The sequence below is a fragment of the Hippocampus bargibanti genome, linkage group LG20 (genome assembly GCF_051943395.1).
Source record: "Hippocampus bargibanti isolate YZ-2025 linkage group LG20, ASM5194339v1, whole genome shotgun sequence".
Lineage (NCBI taxonomy): Eukaryota > Metazoa > Chordata > Actinopteri > Syngnathiformes > Syngnathidae > Hippocampus > Hippocampus bargibanti.
In genome coordinates this window covers 4,926,275-4,944,413 of record NC_142753.1, presented here as the reverse complement: position 1 = coordinate 4,944,413, position 18,139 = coordinate 4,926,275, and the positions used below count along the sequence as shown (strand labels likewise).

The following is an 18,139-nucleotide window of genomic DNA, read 5'->3' as shown; positions in this document are numbered from 1 at the left end:
CTAATGAAGTACAGTATCTATTTCCTGACAGCGAAGGGGAAATGATAATTTGACTTAAAATGGGAAAAGCGGAAATACGGAAGTGAGATTCTCTCGCAACTCGGTATACGTTCGTACTTTGCGATGCACGTGACTATCAAAAGCGGAAGTGATTTACAGGAAATATCTTGGTTTAATACCTACACTCTTGGTCCGCCTTGAACCAATAGCAGCCCCCTTGTGGAAAAATGCAGTAAACCGGCTGGCCAGGAGGACGTCACTCGTACTAGTACCGGTTATTTGATATAAACAAAAGTTCCTGCGGCGAGCTGTGCTATTCACGCAGGAGACATGACGAGGAAGATCCAGGGAGCTGTATGTTGTTTATATTTTATGTCGATCCAAATATTAGGCGAATATTTCAGCCATGTTAGCTAGAATTAGCAAGCGGGCGTGACGAGACGATTGTGAAAGTGTCATGCAGGTTGCTTTAACATTGCTTCTTCTGCATAAGAAGTACTGTACTGTCTAATATTATGTGTCTATCCGCGTCGTACTAGTGATTGAGTAATCTCAGATAGGTTGACAAATACAATTAACCCTTGTTTGTATTGGTCTTAATTCGAGCACAAACGCCATAACGGTTTTCATGCATTACTAACTGAGCTTTTGACGCCTGAGCTGTCAAGTCCCTGACACCCTGCATCCGTTTGAGACACGGTGTCCCTCAGATGTAGACATCCCAAAACAAAAACAAAACGGCGTGTCCTGGGTTGGACACGTCGTCCTTGCTCTCTTAACCCTCCCACTCCCTCATTTTGCTCCAACAACACACACAAACTAAGCATGTGTATGCTTGACTAAAAGGGATATGGCTATTCTTCTATTCAAAGACAATTATCATACCTGAATGATTGCTGTTTGCATTGGGGATCTAAAGTTTCTTGAGGGAACTATGAAAGCCAACTTTACAGACATGTTGCCGGTTGTTTAGACATTTGTTGTTGTCGTTTTGTGGAGAAAGTAATGTAACAGTCATACAAGCCATATACTCACTACGTTGCAGCAAAGTGTGATTTCTTCAGTGCTGTTTCATGAAAACATGAAATATCAAAATACTTTGGTGAACTAGTGTGACTCATTAATTTTAGCACACGGTTTGTTAATTAAAAACAGGCCACACCGTTCACCATTCTAAGTCCAGAGTTCACTCGCGTTCTGGCCTGGTTTCCTGGTCGTGTGTTGTTTTGGCGTTTTTTTGGTATGTGCTTTCTTATTCTCCTCCAGTGCAGGCTATGTCTGCATCATGCCGCTTTTCTCCAAAGAAATCCCGCCTCATCAATACAGTGCCCCAGAAGCTTCAGTACACTCAGGTGCTAAATATGAGCAACAATTTTACAATTAAAATAACAACACAAACTGATCATTTGACCTTTTATTCCTTTTCTTACTAGGGAAGGAAGGCGCACAGGTTTATTATGGAAGACATTCGCCACCGTCGCCGTGGGCGTGCCGTTAGTAGCGGGCGTGCGGTATGCCGTGTCGGACCTGAGAGAGCGGCGGAAGATGAGAATAGTGACGGAGGGATTCGGTCGGTTCTGCAGGTGTGGGACGGTCAAACCTCCATGTTAGCGCTAGGTCGCAGCTTCAGCTGTTGTTAATTATAATAATACATTTCATTTATAAGGCCTTTCGAAACTCTCAAGGTCACTTTACAGTCACAGGATAAGTTTTTCTGTCTTTTTTAAGTCTTTTCCGGCGTTCACTCAACCTGGAAGTAACTCTAATAAATAGAAAGCTAGCTAAAATATAGCTAATAGCTAGCCAGCTAGCTAATATATAGCCAGCTAATAGATGGCAAATAGATAGCTAGCAAGGTATCTCTATGCACACATGCACACACACACACACACACACACACATACATACACACATATATATATACACTCTCTTGGCAGTCCATCGAAGTCGAAGATGACTTAGCTTCCATTCTTATGTGAGGTATTGGACAGTCGTTATTGTTGCTGGCGGCGATGCCAGTGTAGGTGACTATGAAGCCCGATTCTAGAGCCACAAATCATATATATACACGCATATTTACATATATATACACGCATATATAAATCAATATGTATTGCAAGTTTTCTTACGCATGTTTATGTAGTCCTAAAACTCAATATTCTGCGGGTCCTGCAGTTTGAGTGAAAATGACAAAAACCCTGGCACTGGAGTGGACGCATTTTTGTACATCGTCCGGCAGTGAACGAGTTCAGTACATTTAACAATTGTTTAAAAATATATTTTAGGTCTCTCTCTGTGGGACTTGTGATATCGGTGGACTACTGGTGGACCACCAACGTGGTTCTTCGGGGTGTGGATGAGGTAAGCTTCATATGATTTTTAGATGAAAAAAAATAATTGGTCCGAAGATATTACTCAGGAGTAGATTAAGAGTTAAATATTGAGTCGCAAACGATATTTCATGATGAGCGAACAAACCAAACGGTGACCACAAAGCACAATGTCAAGTCATCTCCTTTGAACGTGATGTCTTACCTGCTAGAGCAGCCCATCCTACGCTTCGGCCATGTCAGCTTGCCACCAAAGAGCGGCGGAGAGCATGGTGGATGCCGCTATCCAGAACGGCGGAATTTACATCAAGCTGGGCCAAGGCTTGTGCTCCTTCAATCACCTCCTGCCGCCCGAATACACTCGCACCTTACAGGTACTGGAGGACCGCGCCTTGAACAGGAGATACAAAGAGGTGAGGACAGCGAGTAAAGTTAAAAAAAAAAGGACAAAGACGACATGATGTCTCACAGGCTTTTTTTTGTGGGACAGGTGGATGCACTTTTCCAAGAAGACTTCAACAAAAACCCACAGGATATTTTTAAAACCTTTGACTATGAGCCCATAGCTGCTGCCAGTTTGGCTCAAGTGCACAAGGCGGAGCTGTTCGATGGGACCTCCGTCGCTGTCAAGGTGAGTGCCAATGATGTCATGGCTCTTTCCTGAAAAGGACAACCGACGCTTCCAGACAAGTTGTGTCCATAATTTGTAAAATGACTTCTACTGAGCGTATTTGACAAAGATTCCACGGCATATAGCTATATTTTACGTTTTAAGACTCGCACTGAATATTCAGGAAGTCTTGTTTTTCGAGTTGATGATGATCCCCACGTGATGTCACGTCTGGAATGCCCCTGACCGAGAAAGCGACACACAATGCATTTTGGGTACTTTGTTTGGTCTGAAAACTTCATGTTGATCCATATTGATAGCAAAACATAAATAACGTGTGTTAAATAATAAATAATTGTCTTGCTCCAAGATTACTATTTGATACTAGTTGACACAAATTCCCAGCAGACAAATCGGCCCATTTCCAACGGAGCTTGGGCGCCATCTTCTACATTTTCTGGGTGCTACATTGCTGCCATTGACGGCTCGAATTGATATGGGAGGACTCCTTTAATCGATTGCAAACATTTATGCTTTCCTCTTCAGAACTATTTGAATCATATTCATAACTGGATGAGTAACAGGAAAGCATCTTCTCCGAAGCTGAAGCCATTGTTTTGATTCTCGAGCAAGGCAAGACGGCTTGGCGTGACGTCACGAACTGGGGGCGGGACTTTCTGAAAATCTACAATTCGCAGCTCAATTTGTTGCAGTTTTAGCACACTTTAAGTCATTGTTATTGGTGTTTTGCATTTGACTAAAAATATCACCCTGCGTGTTTTGGGTATTTTAGATGCTATAAAACGTTTTTATGATGTCAGTTAGGAAACAAAAAAATGGTGTCGGTTGTCCTTTAAGAGACACCAAACAATGATTCCATCAGGTGCAATACATCGACCTCAGGGACCGCTTTGATGGCGACATCAGGACGTTGGAGATCCTGTTGGACATGGTCAAATTTATGCACCCCAGCTTTGGATTCCGATGGGTTCTCCAGGTCAGAAAGCTATTTTCCATCTTACGTCCACTTTAAAGAATTGTCAGAGATGTTGTTCGGACACAGGAAGATTGTTTTTTACTGCCGGCAGGGGACGTAGTTTTCATGACACCACTTTGTATGCGCTTCTTCGACTCGACGCACAACCTCTGCCAAACTATTTATTGAGAGTATATGCAAATTGAAGCAATACATTAGTAAAACACAGTCTTCTTGATTTGAATACCACGCCCCTAGGGGTCCCATGCTACAAGCACCAACATTCATAAACCAACAGAACAGACATTTTAATGGGTTGTGTTTCTATAAACCGATATATTTGTTACCTGGCTAATGAGCTCTTCCTGTGAAGGAGTTTACCAAGTCCTAAATTCTGCACAAGGCTCGATTTCTTACTCGAGGATGAAAATTTGACAGGTTGTTTTTGTTCACCTCAGATTGACCCCAGATTTTCTGTGCTTTCATTGTGGGCCTTGCGTTCGGCCAATTAAGCATACAACAGGAGGAAACTTTTAAACACGATAACCTCTATTCTGTCTATCTATAAGAATGTACAGAATATGCGGAATAATTTTGTCTTGTGTCCATTTAGGACCTGAAAGGGACTTTGGCTCAAGAGCTGGACTTTGAGAATGAAGCAAGGAACTCCGAGAGGTGCGCCAACGACTTGAAACATTTCAAGTTTATTGTGGTGCCCAAAGTGTTTTGGGAGCAAACCAGCAAGGTGAGTTGAAGCATTTTGGATTCATTACAAAAAAAAACTGCCATCTATCATAATTTTCATTTCAAGCGAGTTTTGACGGCGGAGTTTTGCAACGGTTGTAAGATCAACAACGTAGAAGGAATAAAAAAACAAGGACTGAGCTTAAAAGATGTAAGTTGCGCACTTTGAGATTTGGGGGGGCGGGGGGGTTGTCATCTGTACAAGTTCGAAACACTCAGGTTCATTTACAGACTGCAGATAAGCTGATCCGAGCGTTTGCTGAGCAAATATTTTACACGGGTTTCATCCACGCTGATCCCCATCCTGGAAATGGTGAGTTCACCATGGGGAAAAATGGTTATAAAATTTCAAAGGCAAGTTCAGTTACCATTTTAGTCATGTCATTGGTGCCATTAACTTATTCACGAATTTATTCGGGAATTGAAAATATGACGTAGAGCGCCATTACCGAATTTACCGGTGTGTTTTTTCATGCTTGGGTGCTGATAAAGCTCTGTCCATCGCCTTTGGCAATGATTTTGTCTTTTCCACAAGGGGGCAGCATTTCCCTTTTTTCCATGTCAGCGCTTTGTTCCAGCTTCAGCTGTTGTTAAAGCGCTATATAAATCAATATGTATGGATTGCATTGCATTTTGTACAGCCACCCCCATTTCAAGCTCAGATAACTCCAGAACCATTCAATTTAGGAATTAACTTCTTTTTCTGATGAAAGAAGAGAGTCTATGGTTCCTAACACTGTATTGAATGTTTATGCAGGCCCAAATCTCAATATTGGTGGGTCACTGTGGGTCTTGGAATTTGAGTGACAATGACAAAAACCCTGGCACTGGAGTGGACACATTTTTACACGTCTGGCAGTGAATGATTTAACCGCGAAAAACGAGGGATTACTACATATACATTTACAAAAGTATTTTTTTTTGGGGGGGGGGGTTCAGTTCTAGTGAGACGAGGTCCCGACAACAAGGTGGAGTTGGTCCTTTTGGATCACGGCTTGTACGAACACCTCAGCCAACAGTAAGTCTCGAAAAAGATTCTGAAGACAAAATCTGTCAATCGTGAGCACATTTTTTTTCTCCTCACCTCAGTGACCGACTGGCTCTGTGTAAACTATGGAGGTCAATCGTCCTGCGGGATGAGGCAGCGATGGAAATGTACTCCAAAAGCTTAGGGGTCAAAGGTAAGAAGGTTGAAGTCAAACATGTATCAAAAACAACATGAAATGAAAACCAAGGGACAATCTCACCTGCGTAGAGTACTTCCTCTTCTGTGAGATGCTGCTGCAACGGCCCATCAACATGCGTGAGCTGCGCCTGTCCAACATCCTGAGTCAGGAGGAGACGGCGTACATGCGCCAAATGGCCATCCACCGCTTCAACAGCATCATGCGGGTGCTCAAAGCTATGCCTCGCCCCATGCTGCTGGTCTTCCGTAACATCAACACCGTCCGGAGCATCAACATTACGCTGGGCGCGCCTGTTGACCGCTACTTCGTCATGGCCAAGAGGTCGGTACCGGAAACGGTGTTAACCAGCCATTTTCCCATTTGATTACATACGAAATGTGGAAGTCTAAGGTTTCTTACACTGCATTGAATTTTTACGTAGTCCTAAAACTCAATAGTCTGTGGGTCCTGCAATTTGAGTAAAAATGACAAAAACCCTGCCACTGGAGTGGACATATTTTTACACATTGTCTGGCAGTGAATGAGTGTTATAATATTAATTTGGCCATCAGTGCAGTGCGATGCTGGGGAAAGATCCAGGCAGAGAGGACCAGTATGCTGCACAGATTCTGGATTGTCCGCTCGTTATGGACAAGATGGGAGGGCCTTAAATTTGAGCTTGCTTTGAGGTTAGTTTACATCATTTTATTTTATTGTATTTTTTTGGGCAACATTCACGATTCCTTTGTTTCAGATCAGAGATAGTGTTGATGAGCATGACCCGCTCCCTACTCAACCTGCTGAGCTACTTAGGTCTCATTTCTCTGGATTCCGACATGTACGACTATCTGAGATAGTGCTGGGATTTCCAACCTCACAACAGGAACCGTTTCCTTTGAAAGCAACGCAGTCTGACCGCACGGGGACTTTTCGCCTCGCTCGTCTCAAAGCCACTTCAGCAACCTTGCCAGGCTTGGCTCCCAAATCACGATGAACTGTGGGAGGATTGTAACCCTGCTGTAGACATTAATAAGCAAATATTGTGGGTTATTTGAAAAGCCTATTGTAATAATTGTATTTATCAAATTGGAAAATATGCAAAACATGACATTTTTAAGGTTCTATGATGACCTACATGTTAGACGACGTGCTGCATTTAAAGTAAAGAATCCCCACTTGATTTATTACAAATGCTATGGACTGTGTTACTTTTCAATTTAACCTTTGCCAAAGAGATTTTTCGGTTTGCTATTAAGGTTGATTTTCTACAGAGGGCAAACTCAATTTCAAGGTTAAAGCAAAAGGCAAAATGTTTCAGTCAAAGAATAAATGATCCTACCTCCCATTTTTATCCATTGTCATGTTTTAGCCGGCAAACAAATGAAAAAAAAAATAGATCTTTTTTGGTCAGACTTTTTAGTGACTTTTTTTAAACAAAAATGACTCTGGAATAGCTAGAAAACAATGGGTATGAATCAGTCTGCAATACTGTCATATAAAATGTGGCTGTTAGAAATGAGCCGTCACTCTGTCGATTTCCAGAAGGTCATCCAAAATCTGGAAAGGAACAAAGGTCAAATGACTATTTACATATTGTCGATATGAAATGAAATGCATTTGTGTTCCTTACGATGTCTGGAGTGGTACCGATCTTTTTCGCCAGCTCACTGCGCTCCATCATGCTCAGATATAAGAACTTGTTGAGGAGTTCTCCATCCAGGATGTTTCGCACGGCGTTTTGAAGGCCTCGGCGTTCATAGTGCATCATCCTGCAGGAGGAGGTGTGAAAAAAGAAAACGTAAGAGAATGACATTGGCTCTTAAGAAATAAATATAGCATTAAACGGAACCTGAAAGCTTTGGGGTTTAGACCGGCGTGATGAGGCAACAAGGTGTTGAGAGCATTCTGCAACATGAGAAGTCGGCGATACGTCTTCTCCTGCATGGGAAGAAGCATCCCCATGCCGCCGTCCAGCGTTGCTACAGAACAAAACAGACAAGCATGAGGCCCAGCATTTACCAGAGGTGAAAAAATCCATAAAAATAAAGGTTCCCTCACCAAACCAGGTGATGTGCTTGTTGTCCCACGTCAGAGACTTTTTGTTGCTGGTGTCCATTGCTCCTCTGCACGGCATGCGCCAGAACGTATTGACGTGGGCGCCCACGTTGAAGTCAGCTCGCCTCAGCAGACGCATTCCTCCAAAGCTCTCCTTAGCTGCACACATTGAGTATTATCAAAAGGGTGCTTTTGCGCATGGAGCTGAGTAACCTCAATCATGCTACTTGCCTTCGGGTAAATACATGTAAACAAAGAGGTTCCTGTCACGATCTGACACTGTTGGGGGAAATATTGGTGAAAATGCTACCATGGTATCGCTCTTTGCTTCTAGTGTTCCCTTGTATTTTTATTTACCCAGGAATCCAAGCTGGTTGTTATCCACCATGAACTCAATGCTGTACACCTCCAAGGGCTTTGCATCCTGTTCTCAAAACAAGACCAAAATACCTCAATGCCACCAAAGGGTGTAATCACAGAAGGATTTTCCGCTATAAAACATCAAGGAAGATGAAAATGTCCGCCACCGGGGACTATTTCCAAATAAAATCCTTTGTGTCTCACCCGGCTGACGAGCGACAGCGTCTTGCTTGTCTCCTGGTAGCGCAGGAGTGAGATGCTCTTCATCAGATCAGCAGCCAGGATGAAATTCTTAATGCTGAACATCTGGTGGATGTAAAGCTGCGTGTCGATGAAGGCCATGCCGGTCAGGTCATTGTCCTTCAGGACCCACAGGAAGATCTGCAGTAACGCCATTTGGTTTTCTATCATCAGCATGGAGTGTGGGAGATGTGAATCTTTCAAGCCGTAGAGAGACCTTCTGTCCAATGGCTGACACCAAATATCCGTTGCAGTGACATAGTGCTGTCACAGGTCCTTTCTGTTCCTTCTCATAGAGCATTTTAAATTTGTTCTTCGTGAGGGGTTGACCAGGTTCGGGGACCACTTCAATAACATCCAGGATCAAAATCTTGGGGAGGAAGCAAAAAAAAATAATAATAATAGATACAATTTCCCAAAGACATTGAAGAAAATTCCCTTTTGGTGCTGTTGCTCACTCGTCCCCTGCAGGTGACCTCTTCCCCCTGCATGACGCAAGTCCCGGCAGCGATGTAGCCCTTCAGGCCTGACACCGTCTCCTGACTCCTCAGCGCCACCGTTTTCATACAGGTTACGTGCTCCCATTCTTCCAGGTCAACACTGAAGAGGAGAAAGACAAATGTGCAGCAAAAAGGATAAAACATAGCTGGTTCTGGCAGCGATCAGCAACCTTTTTGTAGGTCCAGAAGAACGAGGTCTTACTCCAGTCCTCGTGGAGTGCACGCTAGCATTCATTACACCAGCCTAACTTTAGTTTAATTTCTCTTTCGATATATCGCATCAGATGAAGCACCAAAAATCAACATCAGGGATGCATCCGTGAAATTTAAAAAGGAGGCCGGTTGGTCCCCTTACGTCTGAAAAGGGGCCGAATTCTAAAAATGAAAATCCGGAAATATCCTCTACTATGACTTTGGAACGCACCGAAACAAATGCAGGGTGAATATGGCTTGATATCGATAAGGCAAGATGGCAGGTGATGAAATTTAAAACCTCTTATGGTAAACGAACAGTTTTCAATTGCTGTTTGACAAAATGTGTTTCTTTAGCTATTTGAACACAAGAATGTCATATGTGGCGTGGATCATGTAGCAATACGCGCTAATCGAAAAAGACATGCGCAGAGGAGTTACAAAGTTGTGCCGGTGGCTGTCAAAATGCGTAAAGGGCGCGGCCCACATACATGATGCGACAAGGCTGGCTGGAGTGTATTTGATTTTTGTCAAGCTGCCGATTCATTTCGTCCATTCTTACCGTGTGTTGGGAATGGTTTCCCAGCTGACCGGTGAGATGAGCTGGATGGAAAACCTCTCTTGCAGAGGGTTGATGTAGCGCTCGTCTGCAAATGGACAGGACAATAATTAACACAAAGACAGTGTTACCGCGGAAGTGGATTCGGAGAGTTGCTTTTTTATGTCTACCTCGTTCAATGGTTTCAAATTCCTTCTCTTCTCCAGTCATCTTAGGGATGCGCGTACACAGCTCTTTCATGCTGGTGCACACCGCATACACCTAAACGGGAGTTCAACAGAACGATGCAATAATCTGAAATTCCCCCGAATCTGGTCAAGGCAGAAGAGGAGGAGTTTTACCTTGGTTTCCACATGGTAGGAGACATAGTGGACGGTGCACCTGAGGGGGATCTTTCTCACTGGCCAGGGGGCGTCATAGGACAAGTAGGTAGGCAGAACGCTTATTCTGAGCTCGCCCTGCATAAAAACACACATTGAAATTGTGTCATAGTTATTTGCGATTCATTTGGACTTCACGCTTACCTGCTTGTTGAAATAAAGGAAACCTTTGGGGCAGTTGATGTTGTGGAAGGGGGAGAAAGACTCAATGGCGCCATCGATGGACATGGGGTGGAGTCTCAACGCCCCCCGAGAGGTGACCAGCATCCAGTGAGGGGAGGGTCCGCAGATGAAAACCTTGAGAGGAGCGAGCAAATTAGAAATGATGAGCGAATAGCATTTTGGGAAGTGACGTTTGAATTTTCTTTTTTACCCCTGAGTATCCAGAGATGTCTTCAAAATATCGAAACCTTGCAATACGACTTTTGATGATGTTTTCGTCACCAATGCCTCCTTCTGGCTTCTTATCCCTCTTAAATTTGGTCTTTTTCTCTCGGAAGTTGATGTTGTGGGGAATCTAATGAAGGGAAAAAAAAGAGTTTATAACTCAAGGTAAGGGTCCTCCAGAAGTGAAATGATTCCAGCTTACCTTTTTGAAGCGCACTTTGAGGTTATTTTGAGGTTGTTGCTGATCATATGGGAAAGCTTCATAGATCAGAAGTTCTTGCTCCACATGGACCTTGGATAGAAGAATATCCCGCGATGGAATAACGCAGACAAGATTTGGAGCAAATCAAGAAGAAATGTTTGGGAGAGTCACTTACCAGTAAGTATGGCCGGCTGTGATTGTGGCCCAATGAAACCAAAGTCACCTCCTTCACGAAAGGCATGTCCCCCTGACGTGTCACTTCTTCCTTTTTTCCTTCACCCTGCGCTGCTGATTGGCCAGACGAGCTGTCCACCAGAACTCTCTGACCTACGGGGAAATTCTTCACCAGGAAGACCAATCTCCAGTCCGGGAGCTGGTAAATCTTTTGAGAAAGAAAAAAAAAAAAGACATAAGAAATGACAAAGTCGATATATAAACAAAACAAATCCTGGTGATGAGGTCGTGTGTGGCGTGTACCTCCATGACACCGTTTTCTCGGACAATCATACACCAGTGGGTCGGCTCGGCTTTGACCAGGCTCCCTTCGCTTCCCGAGGGCCCCATTTGTCCTGACGTGCGATTCATTTCCTCCTTTTGGGGTGCTGCGCAGGTACTTGAGTCTCCGTACAGCATTTCCTCCTCATCGTCTACTGCGTTACTGCACAAACAGCAATAAATAGATAAATACAAAAATAAACAGACTAAGCATTTGTAATGGTGTGCCTGGATTTCAATAAAAGAACCAAATTTGAAAGAAAAAAAAAAATAACGAAAAACAATGTACCCAGTTAATGCATTTATAACCATTCATTCATTGCCAGACGATGTGCATAAATGTGTCCACTCCTCAAGCGCCCTCATTTGGATTGGATTGGATATGCCTTTATTAGTCTCAGTGGAGAAATTTACATTTCACAGCAGCAAAGTGATGAAAGGAATGAAAGTAGAAAAACGAAATACATGAGCTGCTGGAAAGGCAGCCACTCTCGCGGCGCCGTCTTGAAGTCAAAAGAACAAAAAAAAAAACTAAATAAATAATATGACAGCATAGAGACAATATGACAAAACAAAGACACAGAGAGACATTCATTCTTCAGGATTTCAAGCTACTATAACTCCAGACCTATATAATTTAGGAATTAACTTTTTTTTTTCAGATGAAAGAAGAGAGTCTTAACGTTTATCTCGCTGAATTGAATGTTTATATAGTGCAAAAACTCAATGTTCTGTGGGTCCTGGAGGTCGACTGACAATGACAAAAATCCGGGCACTGCAGTGGACATATTTTTTGCACATGTCTGGCAGTGAATGAGTTAAACAGAATGACAAATACCAAACGAACCAGGGTGAACCCTCACCTGAGGTCCTGAATGACTGTCTCTTCTTCAGACATGCCCCTCGTGTTTGTGTCCTCCACGACGGGACAGCTCACTCTGTTCTCTGTGGTGAACATTCCGCTCATGTCTCGGTATGCGCAAAGCGCAATCACACGTGATTGCTTGATGATGGGAGACAATTGGAAACTTGACATGAAATTAAATGCAATGTGAAAATTAAATAACATGCTGCGACATTAATATTTTAGATTGCGAAGTGTTTTGTCTTGATAATTTGAAAATGTTGAGAAAAAAAATGTCAACAAATGCGCGTTGCTTCCGTAACATATAAACGATCATTTGACACTCACAGTGGAAATTTGCGGTTTCCGCAAAGAGAGTCGCTGCGTCTTCCCCATGTACGAGTCGGTCTTCAGCACAAACATGGAGACCATGCCGTCGGCGGTCATGATGACCACATAGGGGTCCGCCACAGAGCAGTGCACTATGGGAGTGCCCAGGTCCACTGGGATGAAGTGCAGTTGAGTCACTGGAGAAACAACAGGGAAGAGCGGGAAAAAAATTATTGTATTTGGGTGAGGGGGGAGGGGGCACTTTTTTACCTCCTTTCAGAAGCCTGATGCCCATCGGGGAGACTTGGATGATATATTTGTTTTCCCCAATGTTCCCCGCAAACACAGTGGTGCCCTGCGTGGCAAATCCACTGGTGTCCAGCTCCATGATCTCCTGACCTGTTTGTAGGATCTACAGAGGCGGTAGAATTGGTCTCAAAAATAACACCAAAACCCTAATTAAAAAGATGAAAAGTTTTCTTCAGCCATCATCTGTACTTCTTTCAAAGAAGTACAGATGACGGCTGAAGAAACCTTTTCATCGATGGACCACTCCCGTACGACTGAGAGCTTACACAGACCTAATTAAAAAGAGTCGAAAAACGTGGTCCCTACCATGGTTGAATCCTCTCGGCTCAAGATGAGGAAGCCGTGCTTTTTGGTATCATCCTCCAAAGGAGTCTCTTTCTTCTGCTCTTCTTCCTTTTTCCCGGCTTCTTTCTCCTTTTCTCCTACTTCCGTATCCTCAGCCACTTCCTTGTCACCCCCATCATCCGACTCAGTTTTTACTGCCTAGGATGACAACAAACTTGCAAAAACCCCAAAAAACAATTGAAACTTGCATCTAGTTAAAACAAACGCTACTTTTTCCTTGACTTCACTTGAGATGACAGTCCACATGTCGTGACATCCCGGCAACTCAAACGTCGTGACAACTTGTGGTCTAATGCTTCTCTAACAAGACAACAGGAACAAAAGGGTTTTTAGAACGGTGCATATACACCAGGGGTGTCAAAGTCATTTTTTGCCGCGGGCCACATTGTAGTTATGGTTTCCTCTCGAGGGCCGTTATGAATTTGGGGAACCCATTAGAATGTTTAAATCCCTTCAAATATTACATATAGAGCACACAGCAAATTAATGAATAACAAGAATAATGACTTTTATTGTGGTTGACATCCAAAAATCTGAAATTTTTGGCTCAGATTTTAGCAATCATCATGGAATTTAACAAGTTTGATTTGCTTTCGCGGCCGAAAAAAATGATGTGGCGGGCCGGATTTGGCCCGCGGGCCTTGACTTTGAAACCTGTGATATACACTCTCAGAGAGGGGGGAGAAGGAATATTCTGATCACCTGAAGAACTGACAACGCCCCGTTTTTCCCGAAGCCGGAACAGACCACCACTTCCAGGTCAGGCTCCGTGTTGGCCTGAAACTGAGTCGAAGGAATGTTTTTTTGTTCTTTTTAATTAAAAAACCCTGAAGAGACATGACTAAGCAGGAGGACAAACCTCTTCTGAAAGGAACGCTGGTTCCCCCATGGAGGCATTAGTGCACGGTCCAATGTTCAATATGCTATCACATACCTGCAAGGACAATGTTTATTTTAGAAAAACTCGCACAGATGTAACACACCGCTAACACGGAGGCTAAAACGATATCCAAAAACGTTGAGATTGAGGTTTCAATGATATATTTTACCTCAAAAGAGTATGTGGATAGTTGTGTGCCGGACTGAGCCTCGCTTCCATACACTTCAATTTCGTCCACCTCATCTGTGAAAACGGACGCGAAGCACAGGAATGAAACAAATATGCAAGGAGCACATTTCCAAAAAGATTTTGAAATACAGAGTACCTGTCCAGTTGCCGGAGGATTCTACTTTCTTCTTTTTGTTTGGTGGTTCCTCCTGGAATTGTCACTCGCCTTAGTTATGTCAAACGAGTGTTCAAGCGTTTATGTCGTCTGGATGAGCATCAACTTTACCTTCTCCATTTCTATCCCAGTGTCCTCCGTTTCTTTGACCTCATTTAGTGGCGCTTCCTGAAGCTTCTCTGTGTACTTGAGGAGCAGGGAATTTCCCAGGCGGGAGCCAAGGAAGAGATAGCCGGGATCCATGGTGACCATCTGAGATGGGGAGAACCAACCAACATTAACAGTTGAAGGTAATAGTATTTTTTTTACGGTCAATTTTTGACTTGATTAAGCCTGTGAAGAACTGTCGTTCTAAGACGAGAAGAACTTACACAAGTTGTCAAAACGCTGGCGGCAGCTTTGTCAAAATAGAAGCCCCGCACACTCCTCATGCCATCAGTGATGAGTGTCAAAACATAACTGTAACCCATAAAGCGAGCTCATGAGTTTAACCAAATTTGCATGTAGCAGTATGTGGAGGCCACACAGTGGACACAAAGTATCTTCATCAAGTGTTAATCAAAACTGTGTCATCCACGAAAATACCCTGTTCCCGAACACAATTGGGACCGTGTTCATTTGGAAATGTAATTAAGCAACTCACATTTCTCCTCCTTTTAAAGAGATAACCATTTTGTCATGGGCAATAAAGTCAGACTGGGAGCAGTCCAGAGTGATCTTGACCTCTTCTTGTACGCCTTAAAAAATAAAATAAAGGCGGTGATTATGTAAGATGGGTGTTCGGGGTGACTGCATTGTGTTTAGGACTTACGAAGAGGGAAAGCTGTGGTTCCATTCGTCTGGGAATTAAGCGATACTCCGTATGGTGGAATACTTTGGTTTAGATATAGCAGTGAGTTCACTGCAAAAACCACCACGCCGCCTAACGGTCATTAGAGTGTGATTAGAATTGACTGAAAACCAGCTTTTTGACCGCCTGAAGTATAAGGAGGCTAGAAACGAGCTCAAACTCACCAATAGGCTTCGGGACGGCCATAACCTGCGTGCAATCAAACGGCAGGTTGATGAGAGACCAGATGACCGGGTGGACTTTCTGCATTATATTGAGAGAGATGGCGACGATGCTGCAAGTATCCTGACGCACGGCTACGCGCCTGGATAAACACAGCTTAATTGAAAGGATTACCTATCATCTAGTATTACTGTTTTAGACAATGATGAGGGCATGATGCGACTGACCCGGGCCATGTTTGATTGGGCTCAAAAAGAATGAGCAAGGTCGGCTCATAGTAGCCGTGGAGGAACTTCATGTCGATGATGTTGAGCAGCTTTTCATCCAACTCACGGACGTCGATGATGTAACTTGGGAGGAAGCTGGATTTGGGTCTTCAAGGAACACGGATAAGAAACATTTAGACCTTTTAATAATACAGTCTATACATGTTTGCCTTCCTCCACAAAACACACTGCTTACCGCAATTATTTCACCTGAGAAGAGGTTTAAATCATTAAAAAAAAAACAACAACAATAAAACTCATTGGTACAGAAAAATGATTTGCACACTCACCCATCTCCAACTCCACCCTCCTGTTCATCGGTCAGCGTGTCTTTCCGGAAGGGAAGCACAACTAGTTTGGTGCCGTAGATGAGCATCACAGCGCAGCGATTCTCCGGATCCACACGAACAACGGGAATGTGGACGTTCTGTACAAAGCCATCCTAAAATTTGAAAAGATTTATTTGGTTTTATTCATTCAACACTTACTGTGCTTATTTGCAGATGAAAATAACTAAGTCAAACCTCCTATACAAGAAAACTGTATGTCAGCAAAAAATGGATGCATGGGTTTAAAAACGAATTGGTGACTGCTGTAATACACATACTCTGAGCTCTGGCTCCTCAAAATAATGCAAAGACAAGGTTTTCAGGTCATGTGTCCCCGGGTCATACTCCACGACAGACAACTGTAAGAGAAGACAAACATTTGACGAAATCCATTTTTTAAAAAACATGACTTAATACTGTACATTGCTTGAACCTTGGCGTCTTTAAAACTAAGGAGCAATGCATCCCTGCTGGAACCGATCAGCTGCACGCTGGCCATGGACATGATGTTGCCGAAGAGCGAAAAGCAGGCCACCTGTTCCAGCTTCTCCTTGCGTGCTTTGGTGTCAAATTAGATTCATTAATTTCACAGGAAATCAAATTACAACAAGGCTTGAAAAATAGTATCCGGGCATACCTGAGGGCTTGTCAGATTTTGAAGAACTCTGAAACAAAAACAAAACATACATCATCTCGGGTGAAGCTTCCTGTTTAGGTTTGAAAAGCTGATAACTCTTTGAACAGTAGCCCAAATTGAACTGTATAGTGGCTCTTTGCAATTTTTTTGATGATGATACTAGTGCAGCGTGTTCGACTGGAAACAAATTCCTTGGCAATAAAGATTATTCTGATTCTGACGACACTGCATTGCACAAATACCTCAACATCGTGGATAATCCTGTAGACATAAAGCTGTGACGTCCCTGCGACAACGAGATTTTTCTCCTTACTGGAAATGAAGTTGCAGTAAACAGAAAACTCCACGGCAGTGGGCGTGTGGGCCTGCCTATGCACAGCATACATTATGGCAGGATGCCCTCAGCGTCTGGAAACAGTCATGTTCAAACATTAAAAATTACAATAACGGGGTACACATGTGACTGAAGGGATGTTCCATGCTGTGGAGTTTTGCCTGCAATGAAACTAAAAAGCATGTATTTGAAAGAGCCTCACTATTGATTGCTTGAAATATTTCAGACGCTTCGTGTTCCGAAACACTTTGAGTTGGGATATATTTCCCTGGGTAATCATTATTTAATACAGTTATGAAAAAATACATCATTTTATCGTAGTAAAAATACAGCCGAGGATAATGAATAACCTATTCCTTGTGTTAAGGATGTTGCAGGGTTTACGACGAACAAATGAAGTGCGACTCGATTAAAACATTTGTCTCAACGGGCATATCAAATCATTGTGATGGGTAGTTTTTTTTTGTTCAAAACAAGGAGTGCAAAAGAAATTGTTGCAATCAAAAATTAGCTGGTACAGAGCAGTGCAGTTAGCCATATTAGCTAGCTAGCAACAGGGGGCTGCATCGGCCGCAGTCGCCCGTTTTTAACAAGAAAAACTGGGAACGTACCTATAGAACAGACTGTCAAAATGAAGAAAATACGGAGTTCCTTTTCTCATTTGGCATAACTCGCTTACAAACGTTTTAAACTATATAGTGGCCATATAAACCAAGTTCCTTGATACAGTGTAACGCTGCAACTTCGATCTTCCTCGACGGCGATATGTATCTTATTCACTTTGATGCCCCTAGCGGTCATTTTCATAACTGAATAAGAAATCCATCCACCCATCCATTTCTCATCCACTTCTCATCGGGGTCGCGGGCGGAATGGAACATTTCCCTGCTGTCGGCGGGGTACACACGTAACTGGTTGCCAAAGAATTGCATTGAATAACCACAAGACAATTTAGAATAGGAGTGTGGAACTCCGGTTCCTTAATCACTTTATTTAAATTAAATTGATAAAAAGAAGAAAAAAAACAAGAACAAGAATAACAATATTGGTTTCCACCTGGTGACGCTGTTGACATGTTTGACATCAGCACACGATCAGATAACGTTTCAATCAGCTCATTTGGAATTACAGCAGTCTGCTCGCATATTGAGGCCAAAATACAACCTAATGTTTTAAGGCACAAGAAGCAAAACATTAAATTACACATTGTTCGACGTACCACCGTCAGCAGTGTTGATTTTATGCAAAGAGTGGTCTTTTTTTATCTTGAAACGGCACAACCAAGTAAATGATAGGGTTCTTATCAAATCAATA

General features: G+C 43.0%; 2 protein-coding genes across 3 annotated transcripts; one reads left to right on the top strand and one right to left on the bottom strand.

The window, feature by feature from the left end:
• Positions 1-198: 198 nt before the first annotated feature.
• On the top strand, positions 199-7,173 carry adck5 (aarF domain containing kinase 5). Of its 2 annotated transcripts, XM_089023470.1 has the most exons (15): positions 199-354; positions 1,267-1,352; positions 1,434-1,583; positions 2,286-2,361; positions 2,543-2,743; positions 2,821-2,961; positions 3,824-3,937; positions 4,530-4,661; positions 4,728-4,811; positions 4,892-4,973; positions 5,600-5,678; positions 5,750-5,841; positions 5,916-6,168; positions 6,399-6,515; positions 6,581-7,173. In XM_089023470.1, the coding sequence occupies exons 1-15, from the start codon at positions 331-333 to the stop codon at positions 6,681-6,683; spliced, it is 1,734 nt and encodes a 577-aa protein (XP_088879596.1). In that variant the 5' UTR covers positions 199-330; the 3' UTR covers positions 6,684-7,173. The 2 variants fall into 2 exon arrangements, with proteins under 2 accessions (XP_088879596.1, XP_088879597.1); XM_089023471.1 differs by lacking the exons at positions 199-354; positions 1,267-1,352 and having other exon boundaries at positions 1,520-1,583; positions 2,548-2,743.
• A 4-nt stretch (positions 7,174-7,177) lies between these two features.
• On the bottom strand, positions 7,178-17,601 carry cpsf1 (cleavage and polyadenylation specific factor 1). The gene is made up of 38 exons (XM_089023469.1): positions 17,437-17,601; positions 16,734-16,899; positions 16,492-16,519; positions 16,288-16,412; positions 16,133-16,213; positions 15,816-15,967; positions 15,487-15,633; positions 15,262-15,401; positions 15,059-15,169; positions 14,891-14,984; positions 14,619-14,706; positions 14,359-14,499; positions 14,230-14,281; positions 14,074-14,147; positions 13,884-13,958; positions 13,727-13,807; positions 13,235-13,324; positions 12,986-13,162; positions 12,641-12,782; positions 12,389-12,567; positions 12,060-12,199; positions 11,179-11,359; positions 10,877-11,083; positions 10,702-10,791; positions 10,486-10,629; positions 10,257-10,409; positions 10,074-10,190; positions 9,903-9,993; positions 9,736-9,820; positions 8,940-9,081; positions 8,699-8,851; positions 8,446-8,622; positions 8,239-8,305; positions 8,113-8,160; positions 7,885-8,040; positions 7,676-7,805; positions 7,457-7,595; positions 7,178-7,383 (listed from the first exon to the last, which is right to left on the bottom strand). The coding sequence occupies exons 2-38, from the start codon at positions 16,875-16,877 to the stop codon at positions 7,336-7,338; spliced, it is 4,389 nt and encodes a 1,462-aa protein (XP_088879595.1). The 5' UTR covers positions 16,878-16,899; positions 17,437-17,601; the 3' UTR covers positions 7,178-7,335.
• Positions 17,602-18,139: the final 538 nt, after the last annotated feature.